The sequence below is a fragment of the Merops nubicus genome, unplaced genomic scaffold (assembly GCF_000691845.1).
Source record: "Merops nubicus isolate BGI_N331 unplaced genomic scaffold, ASM69184v1 scaffold4282, whole genome shotgun sequence".
In the NCBI taxonomy this organism is placed as follows: Eukaryota; Metazoa; Chordata; class Aves; order Coraciiformes; family Meropidae; genus Merops; species Merops nubicus.
This window is the reverse complement of record NW_008594166.1, coordinates 58,670-77,813: the sequence shown is the minus strand read 5'-3', so window position 1 is coordinate 77,813 and position 19,144 is coordinate 58,670. Positions and strand designations below refer to the sequence as shown.

Genomic DNA, 19,144 nt, shown 5'->3' with positions numbered 1-19,144 from the left:
GGAAAGAGCTCAGTGCCGTGATGTTCCGGTCACAGGACCCAACTAACAGATAATAAAATGATAATAATAATAAAACTTTACTTACATTCATAGCAATTTTTTTTTTCTGGTCTAATTACCAACAAACTAAGTTTTGCTTTGTGTCATAGAAAAATATTTATTTTTTTTTGTATGAAAATATGACAATTCCACCACAAAAGCAAATCTTGGAACATATTCCCTTTACAACCATGACGTTTCTCACTGCTTCCACTGGGAATAAACTAGTTTCTCTGTGGCAGGGAAGACTATTTCTTGCATAGAAAAGTAATAGCACAAAATTATTGACTGTACACTTGTGTTTTTGAAATTTAATAGTTAAAAACAGGGAGTATTCTTACGAACACTGAATTAGAAAATTCTCCCTGGCTTATCAGCAAGAGCCACAAATTTATGAACAAAAACGCACCAAACTCATCACTTTCCAGTCTCAGATAAAAACGTTAGGTGCCTTTTGAGGCACTTGCCTTGAGTTTCTCTTTAATTTTGAAAGATATTTCATGGCTTCAATACACAGTACTGTTAGTCAGAAATCACACCTCTTTCCACTCTTGTCTTACCTCACAGTAGACGCGGATGTTAGCCAAAATCTACAGCAGAGACCAGACCTAAAACACTATTATTATGATCTGTACTTCATCTCATACATGCAGTCATACAAGGACATATTCAAAACCTGAACAATGTCATGGGCAACCTACTCTAGCTGACCCTTTTCATGGCAGGGATGTTGGCCTACACTATCTCCAGAGGTCCTTTGTAATCTCAGCTATTCTGTAATTCTGTGATTGGATGATGACTGAAGCCAGACCAGGAAGTCAGTGGTTTTTTTCCTAAACCATAATTTAAGGCTGTTTAGGTGATTGCCAGGAAACCTGAGGCAAGAACTGAGCTCAGGGGAGAGACCTGAAGTATGGTGTGGGAGGAAGAAAGGAAGGGGGAGAGTTCCAGGCACTGGGGATGGAAGAGACTTGGGACATACTTTAACATAATCTTTTGCCCATGTGCGACCCCTTTCATGGTCATGCTTGGCTTGCAGTTCCATTCCTGAGGACAGCTAGGAAAAAAACCATTAATAGCACGAGTAGTTTCCACCTCCCTAAAGAATGATAGCCCTCTCTGGCTGACCTCTGCAACAGGCTTGTCAGCTAGGAAAGGGCTCTGTGCACTCAACCAGCAGCTTATGGTTGTGCTTCTTCCCTAGGAGGCATGCTCACTGGAGTCCCCAGATGCCATTCCCAGCAGCCCCATTGCCTAATATGGTGCTCTGTCAAGGCATTGTCAGGCTGGCAGTGGAGGGAGTTTTGCCTCCAGCATGCGCTCTTCAGCCCCTTAGAAGAAGTGTTCTTCACTGGGTTGTAAATGCCTCTTGAGCTACAGCGTAAAGAGGCCATTGAAGGTCCAGCTACTGCTAGATTGATACCATAATGCCAGCTGGGCCTTCTACTAAGTAACTGAAGTTGAATTCTACCTTACAGTTTCTAAGACGAAAAGTAATGGTCTCTTCTTTGCATTTCTTTAAGAAGCCAAGAATGTTGCATTTCAGTGGGTTGTGTCATGCTCAACACAGACCTTGGGTTATTCATTGGTTGTGAAACTTATAAAGCAGCTGGTGATATCTAATTCTGCTTCAAGAAGATGAATCAATTTAGCAGTCTTTTCTACATGGCTACTCAGAAAGAGTATTATATTAAGTGTAGTTAGCAAATAAAGTGAAAGCACAACTGTCACTTAGATAACATCTCCAGAAATGCTTTCATGCCTCAGCAATGTCATGAGATGCATTCAAGATTCAGTTTGACATAGGATATGAATACTTAGAGCCAAGGCATTTTTATTTGTGATTTATAATTGTACATGCACACATACACTCTTGAAAATCAGCAGGAGATGCAACTTGACCCATTACCAACAACTTTCCATCACTGTTCCACATTTACTGTGTTCAGTTTTTCAGATAAAATAGGACTTAAAATCTCTACCTATGCATATAGATAACTAAGCTTTAAAAACTTCCGTGAGATTATCCATGTGCTAAAGTTATGGAAATGCTTAAGAACCATGTTATATTTGGACTATATTTATTTAGAATTTCAATTCCATTTTAGGTCTGGGTGCACTGACATCCAACCTGCAATAACCACAAGAAGTTCTGGCAGGGAACTGGCAGCACTATTATATACGGGGGCCAGTTTTCAAGGGCTCTATATTCCCACTTCCACTGGCTTCTGACAGTGGCAAGCATAGAAACTTCCTGACATCATATATATTACCTTTCACATTGGAGTGTAAACATAGTGAGGCATGTTTGACAGTTCTAAAATAGTCTCTAGGTTCTGCTCTACTACTGTGCTGGGAACAAAGTACTCCAGAGACTTGCAGTTCAGATGATTCAAGAGCTACAGGCTACCAGCAAACATACCGGGAAAGACTGCATAACCCGTATCATCTTGAGACTCCGTACTGATGACCAGGTTTGTTTTGGGTATGCTTAGAAACCCTCAATGATACTGGAAAATGAGTAGAGAAGGTTTTTTTTTTTTCCCCTTAGGTGAAGGGAATGACCTTGAGTATTAAATCTGGGTTTGCACAAAGTCTAAAAATAGTATTTCACCATCACTGGGCTGGAACATACACAAGAGGGAGGAGGAAAGTCTCCTACCCTAATTTCTTCCTGCAGTTAGACAGAGGTTGGTTACAACTCAGCAAAGATTCGGGCCTGATCAGCCAGGGGATTCAGGATCTCATCCAGTCTGACCAGAGGGCTTACTGCCATCTACCTGAAAGGGAAACCAGGACTATAGCTGCCTCATCACGGCTACAGGTGTGATATCTCTCTGTGTAACAGCAGCACACTAAAGTGACTTCCATATGTCAAAGAGCATGAAGATGGTTACTTAATGCTTTTTGTCACAAAGACCTGTCAACTTCTGTCAAATATAAGTAGGTGGATTAAGCTTGTGGGCATAGCCTCAAGGGATCAGACAAATATAACTATTACATAAGCATTCCTGAAGTGCTGACTCTGCTAGTCAGAGAAAAATAGACAAAATGATAGTTTGGGGAGAGATCATGGCTCACTCCAGCCCTTGTGCAGTTGTCATGTGTGAGGATTGTCCCCTGTGTGTGGTCCCTACAGGTCATGAGAACTGCCATTGTGGCACGTGACTTTCTCCTGGGATAGATGCTCCACAGAAATAGATGGGCAGGGAAGGACAAAGGATGTGGAACAGTTGCTTGACAGAATTCATGTCCAGATCATCAGAAAAGAAAAGGGATAAAGCTTCTTGTTTTCAATGCTGTTTACATTCTCTGCAAAAAGAAAGGGCTCTGAAGAAGAGAAATGGCTCAAAATGGTTAGACCATTTTTTAGGAGTCACTTTACCCAGGCCAGTATAGAGTCACAGTGGTATCAGTGATGTGATTAAAAGGCATAGCCTCATCTTTCAGAACACAAGAGGTTGTTCAACAAACTGTAGAGATTATCAGAGCATGATGATCATTTCATTGGGAAACAATCTTATTAGCAGACACAGATTAAATGAGATGGGAAACAGAAAGCTTGATTCAAAGTCACTGATAATCAATAAAAGCACTCAATGCATTTAGTTGCACTTAAACTGAGGTAAATACTATTTAGAGCAAAATACATTCTAAAGGACTGAAGTGAATAAGCAGTGGTGCTCTGGTGGCTGCCTAGATGACTGTTATTATGGCCAACAGCATGATGGAGCCAGACAGATACATGTATTAATGTCTTTCTATTTTGTGTTTCCACTTGTAATGATGCTGTAGACAGGTGAGGCTGCCTGTTTTGGCACCCTGTGACTGTTTCTGGTTAGACATAAAAATAGAAACCTTAGGTTAAATACTATCTCTTATTGCAAGAAAGCGAACAGGTCATGTTCACTGAAGTTGAAATTGTTTTCATATTCAGTAATTAAAAGTTTCATAATCCAGTGGTGCATCTTCAAGTAGTGATTGGAGAAGACATAAACTTAGCAAAGATTTTGCTTAAAAAAATGAGTTTTGCATATGATTGAAATTCAAAATCATTCCTAATGAATTTCAGATGATAGGAAAAAAACAACACCAATTACAATAATTAGTCACAGCATACAATCTCAGCTACAACACTTGTCTTTCAGGAATAATCTAAATAGTTCCAGCTATAAAAGATTATAAGATCCACATACATATATATATATATATCTACACATTATAAGGGCCACAAGATCTGATCAAACAATTGTGGGATACATGCAGAATGTTCCTTGATTTAAGGACTGAAAAACTGAATTAATAGCTGGGACAAAAGCCTAGTGATAGTGAATTTCGTGGAATGATTGAGATATCAAATAAATAGTTTAGAGATCCGCTTGAGCAGCTGCAGTGTAATCGGTGATTCCATATTTTGTCTTCATTGCCATCCATAATTATGGAAGTGTGTAAAGCAACTGTTGCTTGTTTAGTGTGTTTTCCTTGCAGTTCCCATTTTTTTCTAAAGTGATGCTGTTGGATCAGATCTGGTCGTATGTAAGCTTCTACAGCTTTCTCATTTCTCATGCCAGTTTTTTTTTCATATAGAAATCAATCTCTAAAGAACACTGTAACCATGACCTTGAACAAAACTAATTTCTTTAAGAGTTTACATATCTACATTCTCCTAAGTTTGTGCAAGCAGATTGTCCATTAAAGGACTACTTTGTCCATGTATTGAAACTTCCTGTATTTAATTACTGGTAGATAGGAGGCAGTTATCAGCAGTCAGCACCCTTATCAGATGGTGCAAGACTTCTTTGGCAGTCTCGAGATCACGTATGTACTGTAACTGGGAACCAGAAGACTGACAAGTGTTGAGAGTATTTAAAATAGATGAATAAAGCTAAGGTTGGTGGCTTTAGCCTAGTGTTCAAGTTCTCATACATTCTCAGACTCATTTTCAACCTTCTCAGCCCACAAGGCACCAACATGGAGTAATTAAATTCCACTTGCATTTCCATTGTATCTTTATTCTCTTACTTTATGTCAAAGAAATTAATCCATGAAAGTTACTTCCTGTGCACTTGTGCATCTAAGAGAAAAAAGAGTATTTGGTCTTGTATCTCACAGATCACAGACTAACAGTAGACTTCAATCTGAGGCCATGCTTAGTTGAATTTTTTTGACTGATTTTGCTTTTCTGCTGATCTTTTCAGTATTACAGTTTTCTAACTTATTGCATCATTTAAAAAAAAAGAAAGAAAAAGAAATATTTTTAAACTTCCAAAGCAAAAATTTTGTGATGCTATCTGTCTTGCAAGATCTTGCAGGAAAAGTTTTGCTGATTATGCCACCTATGTGGCAAAAGGATTTTTCTGACAGTGTTCATCAAAGTGACTTGTGCTGATAAGATAATTCAGTTTGCTGTTGTAACTCTACCTTTATGAGAAGGCTTTGTCAGCCTTCCCAGCTGTGCCTGTGAAACCACTGAAAAATTCTCAAGCATGAGTCTGTTTGTGGCTATATTGATTTATCTTTTATTCCACATATTGATGTGTTAAGTTTTATTTCCATGTTTCAAAGTAAACCCATTTTATTTTGAACTATCATTGCAAAACTTGTTATAAAATGAGGTGTATGCAGTCCCAAATTTCACCAAAAGAAATTCTTAGTAAGCATTTTCCCCATAATATTTGCATAATGAAACAGTGGAAATTCCTCTGAGTCAGCTTCTTCCTACAAACGGTAGCTCAATAATAGAATGTCTCAAGCTTTCCTGTATTGTGGCATCATCTCAGTTTATATACCACTATTTTAATGTAAGTTTGAAATGATTCCCTACTACTGAAAGTCTGTGTTCCTCACCTACCTGTTCTTAATCATCTGAGTCTTTCTTTAATGTTGGTTCATGGGATGTACTACTTGGTTCTGTCTCCAGTTAAACAGAGGAAGGAGAAAACTGGCTGTGTAAATATTGTCAGCTATATGGGTGCTTATGTCTAAGAGAGAAGAGGTGTTCCTATTTTTACGTTGCAAAACCAATAAAACAGTCCCGAAACACCTAATCTGGACTTCTCAACCTCATAGGTTTGCCTCTTATACCTAAAGGCCCTAGCTCTTCTTAGTCTCAGCAGTTAGCACAGATTTCTGCAGAATCACTCCCACTACACTGTACTTCAGCCTTGTGTATTCACTCTGCCTTTTCTACAGTGTGTGAAAAAGGTCCCATTAAGGCCTGTGAACAGATTCATCCTATCCATCTAAACCTCATGGTCTGTCTGAAGTTTATTGGTGACCCCTAAGCGGCGCTGCTGGCTAACAATATGGCCAGCGTCCCCTCCTCTGCTGGCCGGATCCCCAGCCTCACGTACGGCTCGGATTTCGAGAGCACAGAGGAGGCAGAGCAGGTCTGCTTCTCGTCTCCAGGTTAAAAATAAGTGATCAGGGTCTTAGGTCAAAATTCAGTGATTTGTAGTTTAGTATTTGAAGGACAAAAGACACACAGCAACAGATAGCTGGGCTTTGTTATTTTCAGTGTTCAGGAGACAGTCCTTTCTGCATAAATACAAAAGGTATGAACCCAGCATAGTTCCCACACTCTTAGATCCATCCAATGTTGCAACACATTATTAATGTGTTAAATTACTTGTAAAATAGTAAGATGTTTTGGCAGCAGATGTTAATGAGAAATCAAGCTTTCAAAATGACTCCTAGCTCAGCCAAGTGAAATTCTTGTTTTAAATAACCCAGTTCGAAGTAATCTCTGTTATGTATTTACTGAAATAAACTAATTCATTCATCAGAAAAGCTTGATCCCACGTGAAAAAAAGTATGCCAATAGATAGACTTTACTCAGTTTCCTAGCTTTCCTTGCATTAGTTTGTTAATAATTTTTCTCTGGAAGCAACCATTTTCATTTAGTTCAAGAAGCTTCCTAGGGAAAATGAAAGGAAAAGACACCATCATATGATACCAAAGATAACAGTACAGTAAATAGTGCTAGATTCCTTTCTGAGAGCTGCAAAATGTGATAAAGTTGATCAGGTTATTGGATTAAAAACTTCATAAAACAGAGAATTGTTCCTCAGGAATGACAGTAATTTATTCCTCAAATTTAATATATTTTCAATGATATTCGCACTTTTAGTTATAGGATAAAAGTCAGCAATGAAGTTGAAAGGGCAGTTATTTCAAGAGATGAGTACTTAACCAGTAAAAGATTTCCTATCAGATTGTCCAGATAATTTCCAAAACAGCTCAGGAAGTGTTTTCCTGATTTAGAAAAAAATGTCTTCACTCTTACTCAAATCAAATCACAATACTGTTGTTTTCCTGAGCTATTCAGAAATAATTCACTCTGAATCAAGGAAATCTATTTCAGCACTGTTTTATGGAAATCGCATTATGAATTTGATGCTCTGCATAACTGGAGTGGGTTCCACAAAGGACTGTGTCTCCTTTTGTTCGATGCATTCAGGTTAGTCCTGAGAGCCATGTGAGTATTCACAGATAGTGGGAAATCATTTGACCTAGAGAGCTTGACTCCAAGAGGAAAAAAATGAGGGCATCAGCATAAAGCTGTGCTGACGTGAATTTATGCAATCTAACTTATTTCAGCAAATTATAAGGAAGCATTTGAGATATGCTGATGGGTTTCATTTGAACCAAAATTCAGACTGAAATATTTCAACAATATAAATTTAAAAATTACTGGTATTCCCATCCCATAGTTCTTGAAATGTCAGCTTTGAGGGTCAGGGCAAAACCAAACATGGATGTGTTGGGATTTCCCCAGGACTGGATTTGTCAGCTTGTTATCCTCTCTTTGTCAAAGCAATATGCACTACAACTGTGTCTAAACAGTCATGACTGTGTGCAAATAGGAAAAGCATTTGCTTTGAGTCTATTTGACAGTGGGTGACAGACTCTGTGGTCTTTTCAAGACGGAAGAGTCTTCTCAGACTTCCTTCAGATAAAAGCACTCTTCTATCATCTGAACTTTAGTACTTCTCCTCTTGAGACACAATGTCTTACAGAACAGTATGATAAGGAGGAACCACCCATGATACAGGTCTGTCAGGCATGTAGGTGATTAGAGGTTGTTTCAAGTAGCTAATCACTAATTATCCATTACTTTTATCAGCTTGAAGTTTTATTCAGTATTAATTTTCAGTTAGACTTGTGGAAAATAATTTGCTCAAGAAGAAAAGGAGGATAGTAGCATCCACTTTCTTAATTTACTAAGAGTAATTGATGTTTATGGGCTACAAAATTCAGGGGCTGCTACTTTTTGTGAGTGCTGATGTTCCAATACATGCCAACAAAAGATGATTTGCAATTAAGTCTGCAGAAAAAATTAGAAATCCACAAACATAACAGGCAATGCAGAAAAGCTTTGTATCAGAGTCACAGTATTGCTGATATCAAACACTAAAAAAATCAGAAGTTGCTCTAAACCTCAGAAATGTATTTAATGGGAATTCTATGTACTAACTTTAGGAGGTTTTTTTTGTGAACTTGCTTGCATATAAATATTTATTGTTGCTCATGTGCCTGGAATTCAGCATTGTATTGAAAAACCCGTGGGAGTATCTTGCTCATGTGGAGAGAAAGGACTTTTTCAGTATGTGAAAATTTAAGAGATCTAAGGTCTCTGAGACCTATGACACTAGGCAAATCTTTGGTGGATCATGCAGCAGTATTTATGTATGTGAAAGTCACGTATGTCCCCGTGTGGGTGCGAGGCATACAAAATGACATACATCCCCCTGTGTTAATACTCTTACGTTTTCTACCTCTCAATCTCATTCTGCAGCAGTGAAGGTAACTGTGAGAATTACAAGCCTTCACTTTAAAAAAATCACTTAACTTTGCCTTTAGGGAAAACACCACAGTAAGATGTTTGCAGACAAACTGTGAGGGTTTGCATCAGTAAATCACTAAGTGATGTGTTTTAAAGAAAGCTCTTATGAAGCATGACAGCAAAATGCATTTGAGATGCTGTTTTGAATAACAGTCACAGTTCACTGAATATACTTTCTCTTCAGCTAAAAAAGCTTTGATAAGAGAGAAAACTTCATTGTGAAACATGGAAATGCAAAACAAGGGCAAAGAAAAAGGGGCAGAGGACAGAGGTCAGATTTCCCCTTTAAAAATAGGGCTAAGGAAAGCTTAGATGAAGGATTAGTAAGGCTGGAGGGAATGCCATGGAAAAAATGTCAGCAGGCATCTGACCCTCTGTGCCTTCACTGAAGTCTGCATCTGTGAAGGAGTGGCAGACAGCCTCCATTGGTATTATGCTCCTCTTTGGGTCTAAAATAAGGTTTTTGGCCTAGATACTATGTTCTTATAAAAACAGAAGATACCAAATGTGCTACAGTGTGTGTATATATATGTCTATCTATGTGAACATCGCAACATGAGACCCAGCAGCTATTAGTCAATGAATTACTCCATTTACATGGCATTTCTTGTGTGAGTGTTCCTAGGTATCTCTAGCTGCAGATATCCTCCACATCATAAGTGTTTTCTGTAATACTTACTAGGAACAGTGCTTTACTGGTACTGGAAACCAATAAAGCTGTTGAAAAAGTAAAGAAATGCAATGCTCTGCACATTCAAGTGTGCAAATAGTTTGAAACATTTTATCTCAGGTCGGAAAACGGTGAAAAGCTCTACCACACGAGCGCAGGTCAGCTCAGACCTGTAAGAGGAAGATTTTCGTCCTTCTAGAACAGTTGTAATTGGTGCTAGGGGCCATAATTTGTGCATTTCTCTCACATGGAAGAGGCCTTGTGGAAGCAACTTATAAAAATGAACACAGTAAGTTTTTCATTTGGGGTCTCTTCCAGTTTTAGCTGCATTTGTATCCAGCTTAATTTCATCACAACTTCAGGGCTTTGACAGAAGAAAAAATTTGGGATGGGCTTTTGGGCTAGGTTTGCATGTTGGCTGAGCAAAGCATGGCTCCTGTTCGCGAAAAAAAGTAACCATTGAAGCTGATTTGTGAGTTGCTTTTGCTCAGTCTCTATCTACCATGTCCAGTCAGTGCAATAGCAAGAATTGGAGCAAATGCCTCTGTACATTATGTCTATGAACACAGAGTTAAGATTTATAAACAGAAATCTGTATGAAAAGGAAATCTACATCTGCATCTGTGTGTGACTGCAACCTACTCTTGGCATTTATGAGCAAAATGAAGAACTTATTCTGAGCCTACAAAGTCATGGCAAGTGTGCATTTTAATACAGATCCCTCTCAGAAAGCTTCATGGTGCTACTGAATGCTTTCAGATACTCACTAAAAACACCATTTGATCCTATGGAGAATTAAATTAGAACAGACATTTTTGTAATAATCACCTGATCAAAATAACTTGCTGGAGCCATCACATATAAGGACAACTGCCCTAAGAAGTAGATCACATGCTATTTTCAATTAGTAATAGGGCCAGGGGATAGCAAATTATGTAAGAAGCATTTCCTAATCTCTAGGGAAGGGAGACCAATGACTCTTTTGAACTTGTTCTATTGCTACAAGGTACAGCAAGACTCCCTTCTTGCTGCAGTGTCTGTACACTTTTGGGAACATGAAGATGGGACATGGAGGGGCTCTAAACTGGAATGAGTCGCCCAGCCATGCTCCCACATCCTGGTACTGCAGCTCTCTGCACTGTGTGGAAGTCACATGCACTGACTGACTGGTAAGTTATTGTATTTGTGAAGGTCTTTCCTGAAACAAACAACTTTACTCTAAGGCAAAGCATGGAGCAGTTTTTAGGGTGGTGATTTTTTTTTTTAAATTTTGGAACTTTTGTGAGACTGTACCATATTTGACTTGCAATTCAACAACTCTCTGACACAACTCCAGGAGGTCTGGTGTCCTGAATTAACCCCCAACGAGCAGTACTTAGAGTGCAGGGCACACAACATGTCAGTGTTATGACACCCTACACCACCATGTCTAACTGCATCAGAGACCACAGGTTATTTTGGCACTTTGAACTGAAAACACACATAAAGACACTTGGCCAAGCAGTGGAGGATGTGATTTGTCTTCTTTGGAAGAGGATGTTCTAAGCCATGTGAATGCAAGACGTCCTGCATTTCTTAGCCTAGGTCCCACTGACTGCTCTGTGGAGATGCCATTAGCACTGCAGATATAGGTAACAGGGCAGGAAAGCCAAGGAGAAACCACTCCATTTTGTGAATGCTGCATTTTTTAGGGTTCTGAAAGGTCTCTGAGCAGAAATCTCTCTTCATACTTTTTGAATCCACAGTAAGTTTCTTTCTGTCCCTACAGCATCACAGGAAGTGATGAAGATTGACTGAAACTTTTACTAAACTACTCTTGCTAGAACAGCTTCCTAGGACATAGAACCCTGTTGGACACAGAACTGGATTTTGATTCTAATTCACTCTCTTCTGCAAACATCTTCAACTTGTCTGAACCATCTGCTAGTTCAATGAACTGTAGGAGCTAAAATCACTCCTGATAAAACAGGAAGAGTAAATTCCAGAAACAGAAATTGATGGAGATTCCTAAATCTACATGTGTTTTCTTAAACATGTTGTAGAGTATTCAGAAACACTCTTTTGTTTAACATAAAACGTGCTTGTTAATGATAGCTACTGATGTCTGTGATATAACCAGTCATTCACCTAGCAGCATAAAGCTGCTGGAGGAAGTGAGAGTACACTAGAGTAGAAAGGAAGAAAGGGAGTTAATATTGATTTGAACAGAAATGTAACTTTCTATTTCCTCTCATTGACAAAAAAAAAAAAAAAAAAAAAAAAAAAAAAAAGTTGATCTAAACACTCAGCCTAGACTTAAAATAAAATATATCGAGCAAAAAAATATCACAAAAAAAAAAATATATCGAGCCCTCCTTACAAAAAAAAAAGCAAGTAAAACCCACTAGATCTCCCTAACAACAACAACAAAAAAAAAGGCACCAGCTTTTTGTTTTGTTTTGTTTTGTTTTGTTTTGTTTTGTTTTGTTTTTTAGTCAATACACCCAGCAGATTAGAGAAGGGTGCACTCTTCTCTGCTCAGGTGAATCTGGGCCAAAGGTACTCCCTCATTTATTGAGGAAAAACATCTGAGTATCACATCCAAATAATGCTGGAATGGAACTCTCCCTGTCTTCTTATAAAACCAGCCATTGCAGAAAATCCTTAAACACTAATTGAGCAAATCATAGGTAAAAACTCTGCAGCCTTATTGTAAAGATACTCAGAAAAAAAGGAGACACATGAATTTGTCTATGATGTGAGCTAGGAGCCCAAGCTACCATTATAATCAATGGAATTAGATTTTTTTTTTTCACCGTAAAAATAGCTGCTTATGGTTCAATTAATTTTCTTAAACATAGATAATCAATGACATTCAGACACTGTAACATAGCCTTCTGGTTTCTTGCTGCTACTCCAGGGTGTTGCAGATCTCCCATAGGTCTTGAGTCATATCTGCCAGCCCAAAATGGGTATTACGTGTATCCTAGAGTGTCTCATGTGGCAGTAGGCACCTATGTTTAGTTAACTGCTGGCTGGTCAGCTGAGCAACAGTCTGGGCTCTGCTGACTGTAACAACTTTCTCTCCATGACTCCAGTGGGAGCGGGGACACCTGGTACATTTGCACACACTTCTACTTGGGTATCTGCTTCCTAATCCAGAGGTCTTTCGTGACAATGTAAAGACCATTACATTCTTTGTATGGCTTCAAACTTGCAAAAATTTTCATTGAACTACCATAGACATCCACATTGGATCAATCCTCTCTTCCTGAGCTCTTGAAACACCACCAACTCTGAAAGCAAAAGAATGAAATCTCCCCATGGTCATAAAGTGCATCAAATGGCCCTAGTGAATGATGGAAAAATGGCTTCAAATGCTGATTCCCTAACAGCAGTGAAAAAAAAAGAAACCTTTTATAGGAGTCTTCAGAGGTAACACTTCAGCTGTGACTGAGTGCAGAAAGAGAGGGTAGGAAGGGAAGAAAAGGGTCTGTTTCTCAGCCACACAGTTCCTCAGACTCAAGAGACAAAGCTGTTTGCAGTGGGATTGAGAAAACTCTACAACTGAAGTTAATGATTCCATCCATTTGCCTTCTCCTTTGTTTTAAAGATTTTTTACTATCAGTGCAAAGCCACATTAATATCTGGATGAGAACAACCTTTTTTTTTCCCTCACTTTACAGCAATTAATAAATTAGGACCTCTAACTCAGTGGAATCTCTGCATTTTCCCTGAGTGATGGGTTCAGTATTCAGCCCTATCCTAAGGGAAATTTCCCTGGGTAATTTATTTTCAGACTTGATTTGCTCTTCCACTTCAAGGAGCCCTCTGAATGTCCCCTCAAAAAGCGTGAAATATGTTGTACAATATATTTTCCAAGGATTTTAATGTGTGTGACAGCTACTAAAGTTTTGATAACTGAGGTCTCCCCAGATATCTCTGCTATTTTTTTGCTGTGTGTCCACAGACCTAACCATCTTGTTTGGTAGATCCCTGAAACTAATAGGAAGAAACTCATCCAATTTTTCATGGAACAGAAGGGTGCTGTAGCTTATCGGTTTTTTTCAAAGCTCTCTTAAAGTGATATTTTTAGGAGGTATGAGGGGAAAGAACTGTGCAGACCTTTATTTATCTTCCCAACAGGTGCAACACAGGGAGGCACAAAGGCAGCATTTGCTAATTTCGGTTTTGCCGAGTACAAAGCACCCTCTGCTCTGCTGAAAGACCGTTCCCTTCTTTCCTCCTAAACTCAATGAGATTTTTATTTTAGTGCAACAATACTAAATATTTTTCTGTGCCTGGAGGCACTGCTTTTTACACAGGGTGGACGAGCTTTTCAACTCAAGAAAAACCGTAAGCCAGATCAATCTTGCACCTTTGACCTACACAATTACAATAAAATCAATGCATTTTATAAGAAAATCAGTGTAGTTCCTCCAGTTTACATTATAATAAAACAAAACATAAAAACTGAAAAATAAATCAAGTATTTGTGGCTTTTTGTTTGCCAGTGTAGGGCTTTTTCAATCAAATTAATCTGATTAGAAAAGTAGTCTTAAACATAGGAGCAGTGGGGGCGGGAGGTCAAAGAATAAATCTGAGATGCTCTGGTATCTCAGAAGGAAGTGTGGGAGCAACACTTAGAAATTAGCAATGGGAGGGTAGACAGTCTAAGAACAACTCAATTCCCAGCATGCAGCAAGATCTGTGGAGGAGGACACTGCTCTATAGGGTTTGGAACGGGAGTGGGAGCCCAGCCTAACAGATCTGATTACAACAGTTAGGAAAGTTTGCTTTCCATTTGCAAGGGCTTTAAATTTATTATCTAGAGGTGATGAAGAGAAACTTTCTAAAGAATTGAGAGGGAAAATAAGATAAGGGGTTAGGATTTCCTCCTTCCCTCATCCACCAAAACTCATTTACCTGTGACTAATGCAGTGTTTGTACATGATATATATGGGCCTGACTTTGGCTGTGACTTGGCTCCAAGACTGAAGCTAGTTAGAAATAATAGGGGTGCATTTTACAGTCAGTTCTGCAGAGGGGCAATGATGATGGCAGAAGATGGATGTCTGTGTTTTTCTTTATCCTTGCTGAAGCTGGATCTATGCAGCAAGGGCAGCAGCTGCACTACTCAGTTTGGTGCTGTAATAAAATAAATATACAGGCCAAGTCTTCTGCACGGAAAGCATTAAGCAATGTTACACAATGTTCACATGCTGTATTCTTGAATTTTCAGGAAAACATTCCAACAGCAGTGATAATATTGACACTAGCCAAATCCATATAGCAAAGCAGAATTTCCATTTAACATCTTTTTCACCTCCGAGAAATTGTCTAGCCTTGAAAATATGATATTTAAAGAAATCTTACTTTAATTAACTTTCATCCAACCTTGATACTGAGATTAATTCCCACTGGAATGATGCTCTACCTGTCTACTTATATGACTTACATGACTAGCTGACTTGTTTGACAGTACCTATTATCTTGATACACCAGACTGTGGTATTTTTTACATGTTACAAATATAATGTAAATTTAATTATAGAAGAATCATACAACAAAACAAAACCCGTCACATTTAAAAGCCAATTGGAGTAAAGGCTATTTCAACTGGGCTTCTTCAGAGACAACGGTATTACCATAACTCCAAAGCAATCTCTACTGATGTGCTCTTTTCCTCCTTTACCTCCTTTCACGAATTGCTTCATGTTTTAAAGATTGCCCTTCTAACAGATAATAGATGCACATAGTTTTCTTCATAACTTTTACACCTATCTTGTTTATAGATTGAAAAAAGTTTTACTAAAACACTGTCTAAAGTAGACGCACTGATTTTTAATTTTGATTCCTTGCCAATATTTGGATGCTCTGGGCAGTATTCAAGCAGAGATTGCAAACCAGTAGAAAATGAAGTTGGCAGACAGTTGATAAATGCTTTGGCTTAAAATTTGGAATGTTCACTTAACTCATGAGCATGAGTTATTTCCTAGATTGGGGAGAATAAATAAGGCAAATTTACAGAGCTGCCTACTGGGGACTGACTTGCACCTGTCCCTGTGGGATGATGCCCACAAATAGTTTGCAGCCATTGCTCTTGAGAGACTTGGCACTTCTACAGAAGCATATCCAAGTGCTGTGGCCTGTGACAGTTTAAGAGGGCACCTAATTAATGAGCAGCTCCTATTATGAATATCGGTTAAAGGAAAGGAGGGAGAGGAAAGACTGCCTGATTACAATAAATTACAGGAAGCAGTTGTATGAAGGAAGGTTATTTTATTAGTCACCAGGAAAACTAAAGGCTGTTAAATTTTAAACTAACTAGTCTTTAAAAGGTCTTTGGCATCACAATCCTATCTGAGTAATCCATTTGGATCAGTTAACTCATTGATGTATACTTCAGCTTGTGAATATGAAATTTTAAGACAAAACTATGTTACAACAGCATGACCATATACTGTAAAAAAGCCACGGCTGATGTCATATATAAGACTTTTACTTTTTAGGAGTAGAATAAAGGCCTTTTACCATTAGTCATAGAAGCTTGTTTCTACAGTGACAAATTCCACCAGGCTGAAGTGCTCCAGCAATCTTCTCTAAGATGAGTGGTGTGTTTAATTTGGTGATCCTATTTGCTAAGAGCTCATTTTGAGGCTACACTCTCACCAAGTCAGGAAATTTCTCACTTTGGTAATCTAATAATCTTTAAATAGCTCAAAGAGAATTTGGCCTGAAAAAAAGGCTGGGAGCTTGCTACGGCAGTGCCTCTGAAAAATCTAGCTATGTACTTCAGAGACTGCAGTGACAAAAAATGCAAAGCTGAGATTCTTTTCACATTCAGGTGTTAGCCAGTTTCTGATTTCTCAGCTGCTTACTCTTGTATATCCTGTTTTTAACTGACAGGATCTATGAGAATAAGGAGCATGGGATCATTCATGTAGACCTCTTCTTTTGGAAAGGTCAAAAGAATATCCATGTGATGCAAAATCCTTAAGCCTCTATTTTTGTCTGTTTTCTGTTATCGCCCAACAAGTTCCCCAAATGTTTCTCAGAGTCCTTCTAGTGGTACCTTCCAGAATATAGTCAGTCCAATGTTCATCTTCATTAATTAATTACCTTAAATTCTTTGCACCTTGGAAACTACCTTAAGACTAAGTATTTGATGGATAATGAGGTTCTGAATTCTTACTGGGAGAGCTAACACAAATAATAGCGGTAGCGTTGTACTAGTATTGGTAGCAAATACCCCTGCCACTAATACAGCAAGACTTGTGCTTACTATACAAGTACTGCCACCAGCTCAGGTGAGTTCTTGATCAATGACAAATCTTTAGGAAGCAGCTGATCTCTGAAGTACAGTATGATAAACCTGTTATCACTCCAATCTACTGGCTGCAAATAAACTGAGTGCAATGAGGAACAACTAGTGTAAAACCCATATGCATTACCTTTCTAGTGCTCACTACTACTTGTGAACTCTAGCTCTATTGGAAGAGAAGGCTTCAGTATTTTTTTACATTTCTGAGTATTAACTTTTATACACGTCGCATTTATTCCACTGTCAATGTAATACTGTTCAGAGTTGCTAAACTTATTTTGTAACACAACCGTGGAGCTGCATCTGTAATCACTGCATTATAAGAACAAACAATCTAGTCTTAAACAGAATAATAACCTTAAGAAACATGAGCCTTTTGACATATTTTCTCCATAGTATGTATCTTTTGAAAGTGCAGAAATATTTTAGGTTTGTTTTTTTGTTTGTTTGCTTGTGCTTTTTTTAGTTTTTTTTAGTTTTTTTTTTTCAGTTGGCAGCCACAGAATGCATTCTGATTAAACTGTGTAATATCCAGTCAAATAACAGATCAAATAAAAAGGACACTTAATACATGTGTAAATCATTTGAATTACAAATAAGACACTCTAGAAGGGGCTTGGCTCTAGGTTTGATATAGAGGATTAGGCTCTCGTATTAATACGTGCACTTGGTGTAGCTATTTTCAGAAGGATACTTCATCTATCATTGTCCTCGAGCACTAAGGAGGGCTGGTAAGTAAAATAGTCACGTTGATCTGTCAACACTACTTGCTTAAGACTCACTTGTGCAAAAAGTTTGGTTTTCATATGCCCCCAACCCAACAAGGTGCTGAAACTGCCTAATGCTCCTGAAAGTTTCTCTGCTTCTGCCTTCCACAAAACCAGAAAATATTTCAGGAAGATTTTTAAAATAAAGCAAATGCTATTGATAGGTCAGTGTTAAATCAAATGTACTCATTTAAACTACACACAAGCCTGTCAGATCTGTCAGAATTGCTGGGAAATAAATACTATTTAATGACTTCTGTGTTTTCCATAAGATCATCTTTAGGATTAGACTCAGTTTTGCATTTGGGAATGCATTAGGGAACCTGTCTGTGTACCTCTTGTTTCCCAACACTAGCAAAGCATACACAGTTTGCACGTTTATGGCTTTACAGAAGCTATGTATATTGCCAATGCTAAACAATAACCATCAAAAATTCATGCCAAAAGATCTAAATTTTAAAGAAAAATAAAGAGCTATAGAAAAAAATGAAACTTACAAACATAATAGTACCACAAAAGGGGACAGTATTACTATCTTTAACTATCCTTCTGAAACATAAAAAAACAATTTCTGTAGCATGGCAAAATGGATCATTCCAGTTTGATTTGTACAGAAAAACTTACTAAATTTTTCACTTATGCATTGGACATGCAGAATATATTTTTGTCAGAACCTTAAAACTGTTTGATGAACACATTCTTTCTATTCAATAAGTTATAAAACTTTAAGAAAATGTATCAACATGCTGACTCTTTAAACCATAAGAAATGCTTAGTTCCTCTTTTCCCGTCTAGAGTCTTAACTATAGAAAACCCACTAATTACGCTACAAAAATCCTGCAGTCTTTAAAAACCAAAAACATCTTTTGCTCTATCACTTTCTCAGTATCTCTGCAAAGCCATTGTTTATTGCCGAAAATAGCTGGAGGCCAAAACAGTTTTGTGCTTTAACCCTACCTGAAAGTAGTTTAAAAGGATCCATGATCTGAAATGATAGAGTGATGTTACACGACTATCACTCTCAGATATCATTAGTTTCTGAAATATGCAAGATGATCTAAAAAGTGTTTTGTGTGTGGGCATACTCATAATTCCTGTAACTAAGAAACTTTCAGGTAATATTTGTTATGCTTACCATCTTTCTTGGTGGGTTCTGGCATTGTTACAAGAATTCTTTATTCCCAGTGAGTTTCAGCCTTTCAGATGCAGTAAGTAGTAGCCCCAAGTCCAGCTGAGAGCATGTGCAGATCAGTATGACAAGCGAAGGGTAAGAAGAATTCCTCTGCTTTATATACTGCAACTGAAGTATCAATCAAAATAGCACCTCCTCTCTTTTCAATGCAAACACTTTGAAAATCGACAGTTATGGGAACCCCTCTCACATCTGTTGTCTGCAGCCTCTGCTCCCTTGGCTTTTGGAAGGAATCTCTGCTGCATTGCATGGGGCTGATGAGAACATCTATAGCTTTCTAAATTCAGCTGCGCTGCTTACTCTCTGTGTCTCTCTCTGTAACATGCAG

The 19,144-nt window shown here is 38.2% G+C and overlaps 1 protein-coding gene across 1 annotated transcript in view; it reads right to left on the bottom strand.

Annotated features, from left to right (window-relative positions):
* Window positions 1–18,876, bottom strand: part of MYBPC1 (myosin binding protein C, slow type) — a 76,126-nt gene extending 57,250 nt beyond the window's left edge. Inside the window, exon 1 of the mRNA XM_008935657.1 lies at window positions 18,760–18,876. Coding sequence (XP_008933905.1) covers window positions 18,760–18,784 — 25 coding nt within the window. The 5' untranslated portion in view covers window positions 18,785–18,876. The remainder of the gene's footprint in view (window positions 1–18,759) is intronic.
* Between the last annotated feature and the right edge of the window lie 268 nt (window positions 18,877–19,144).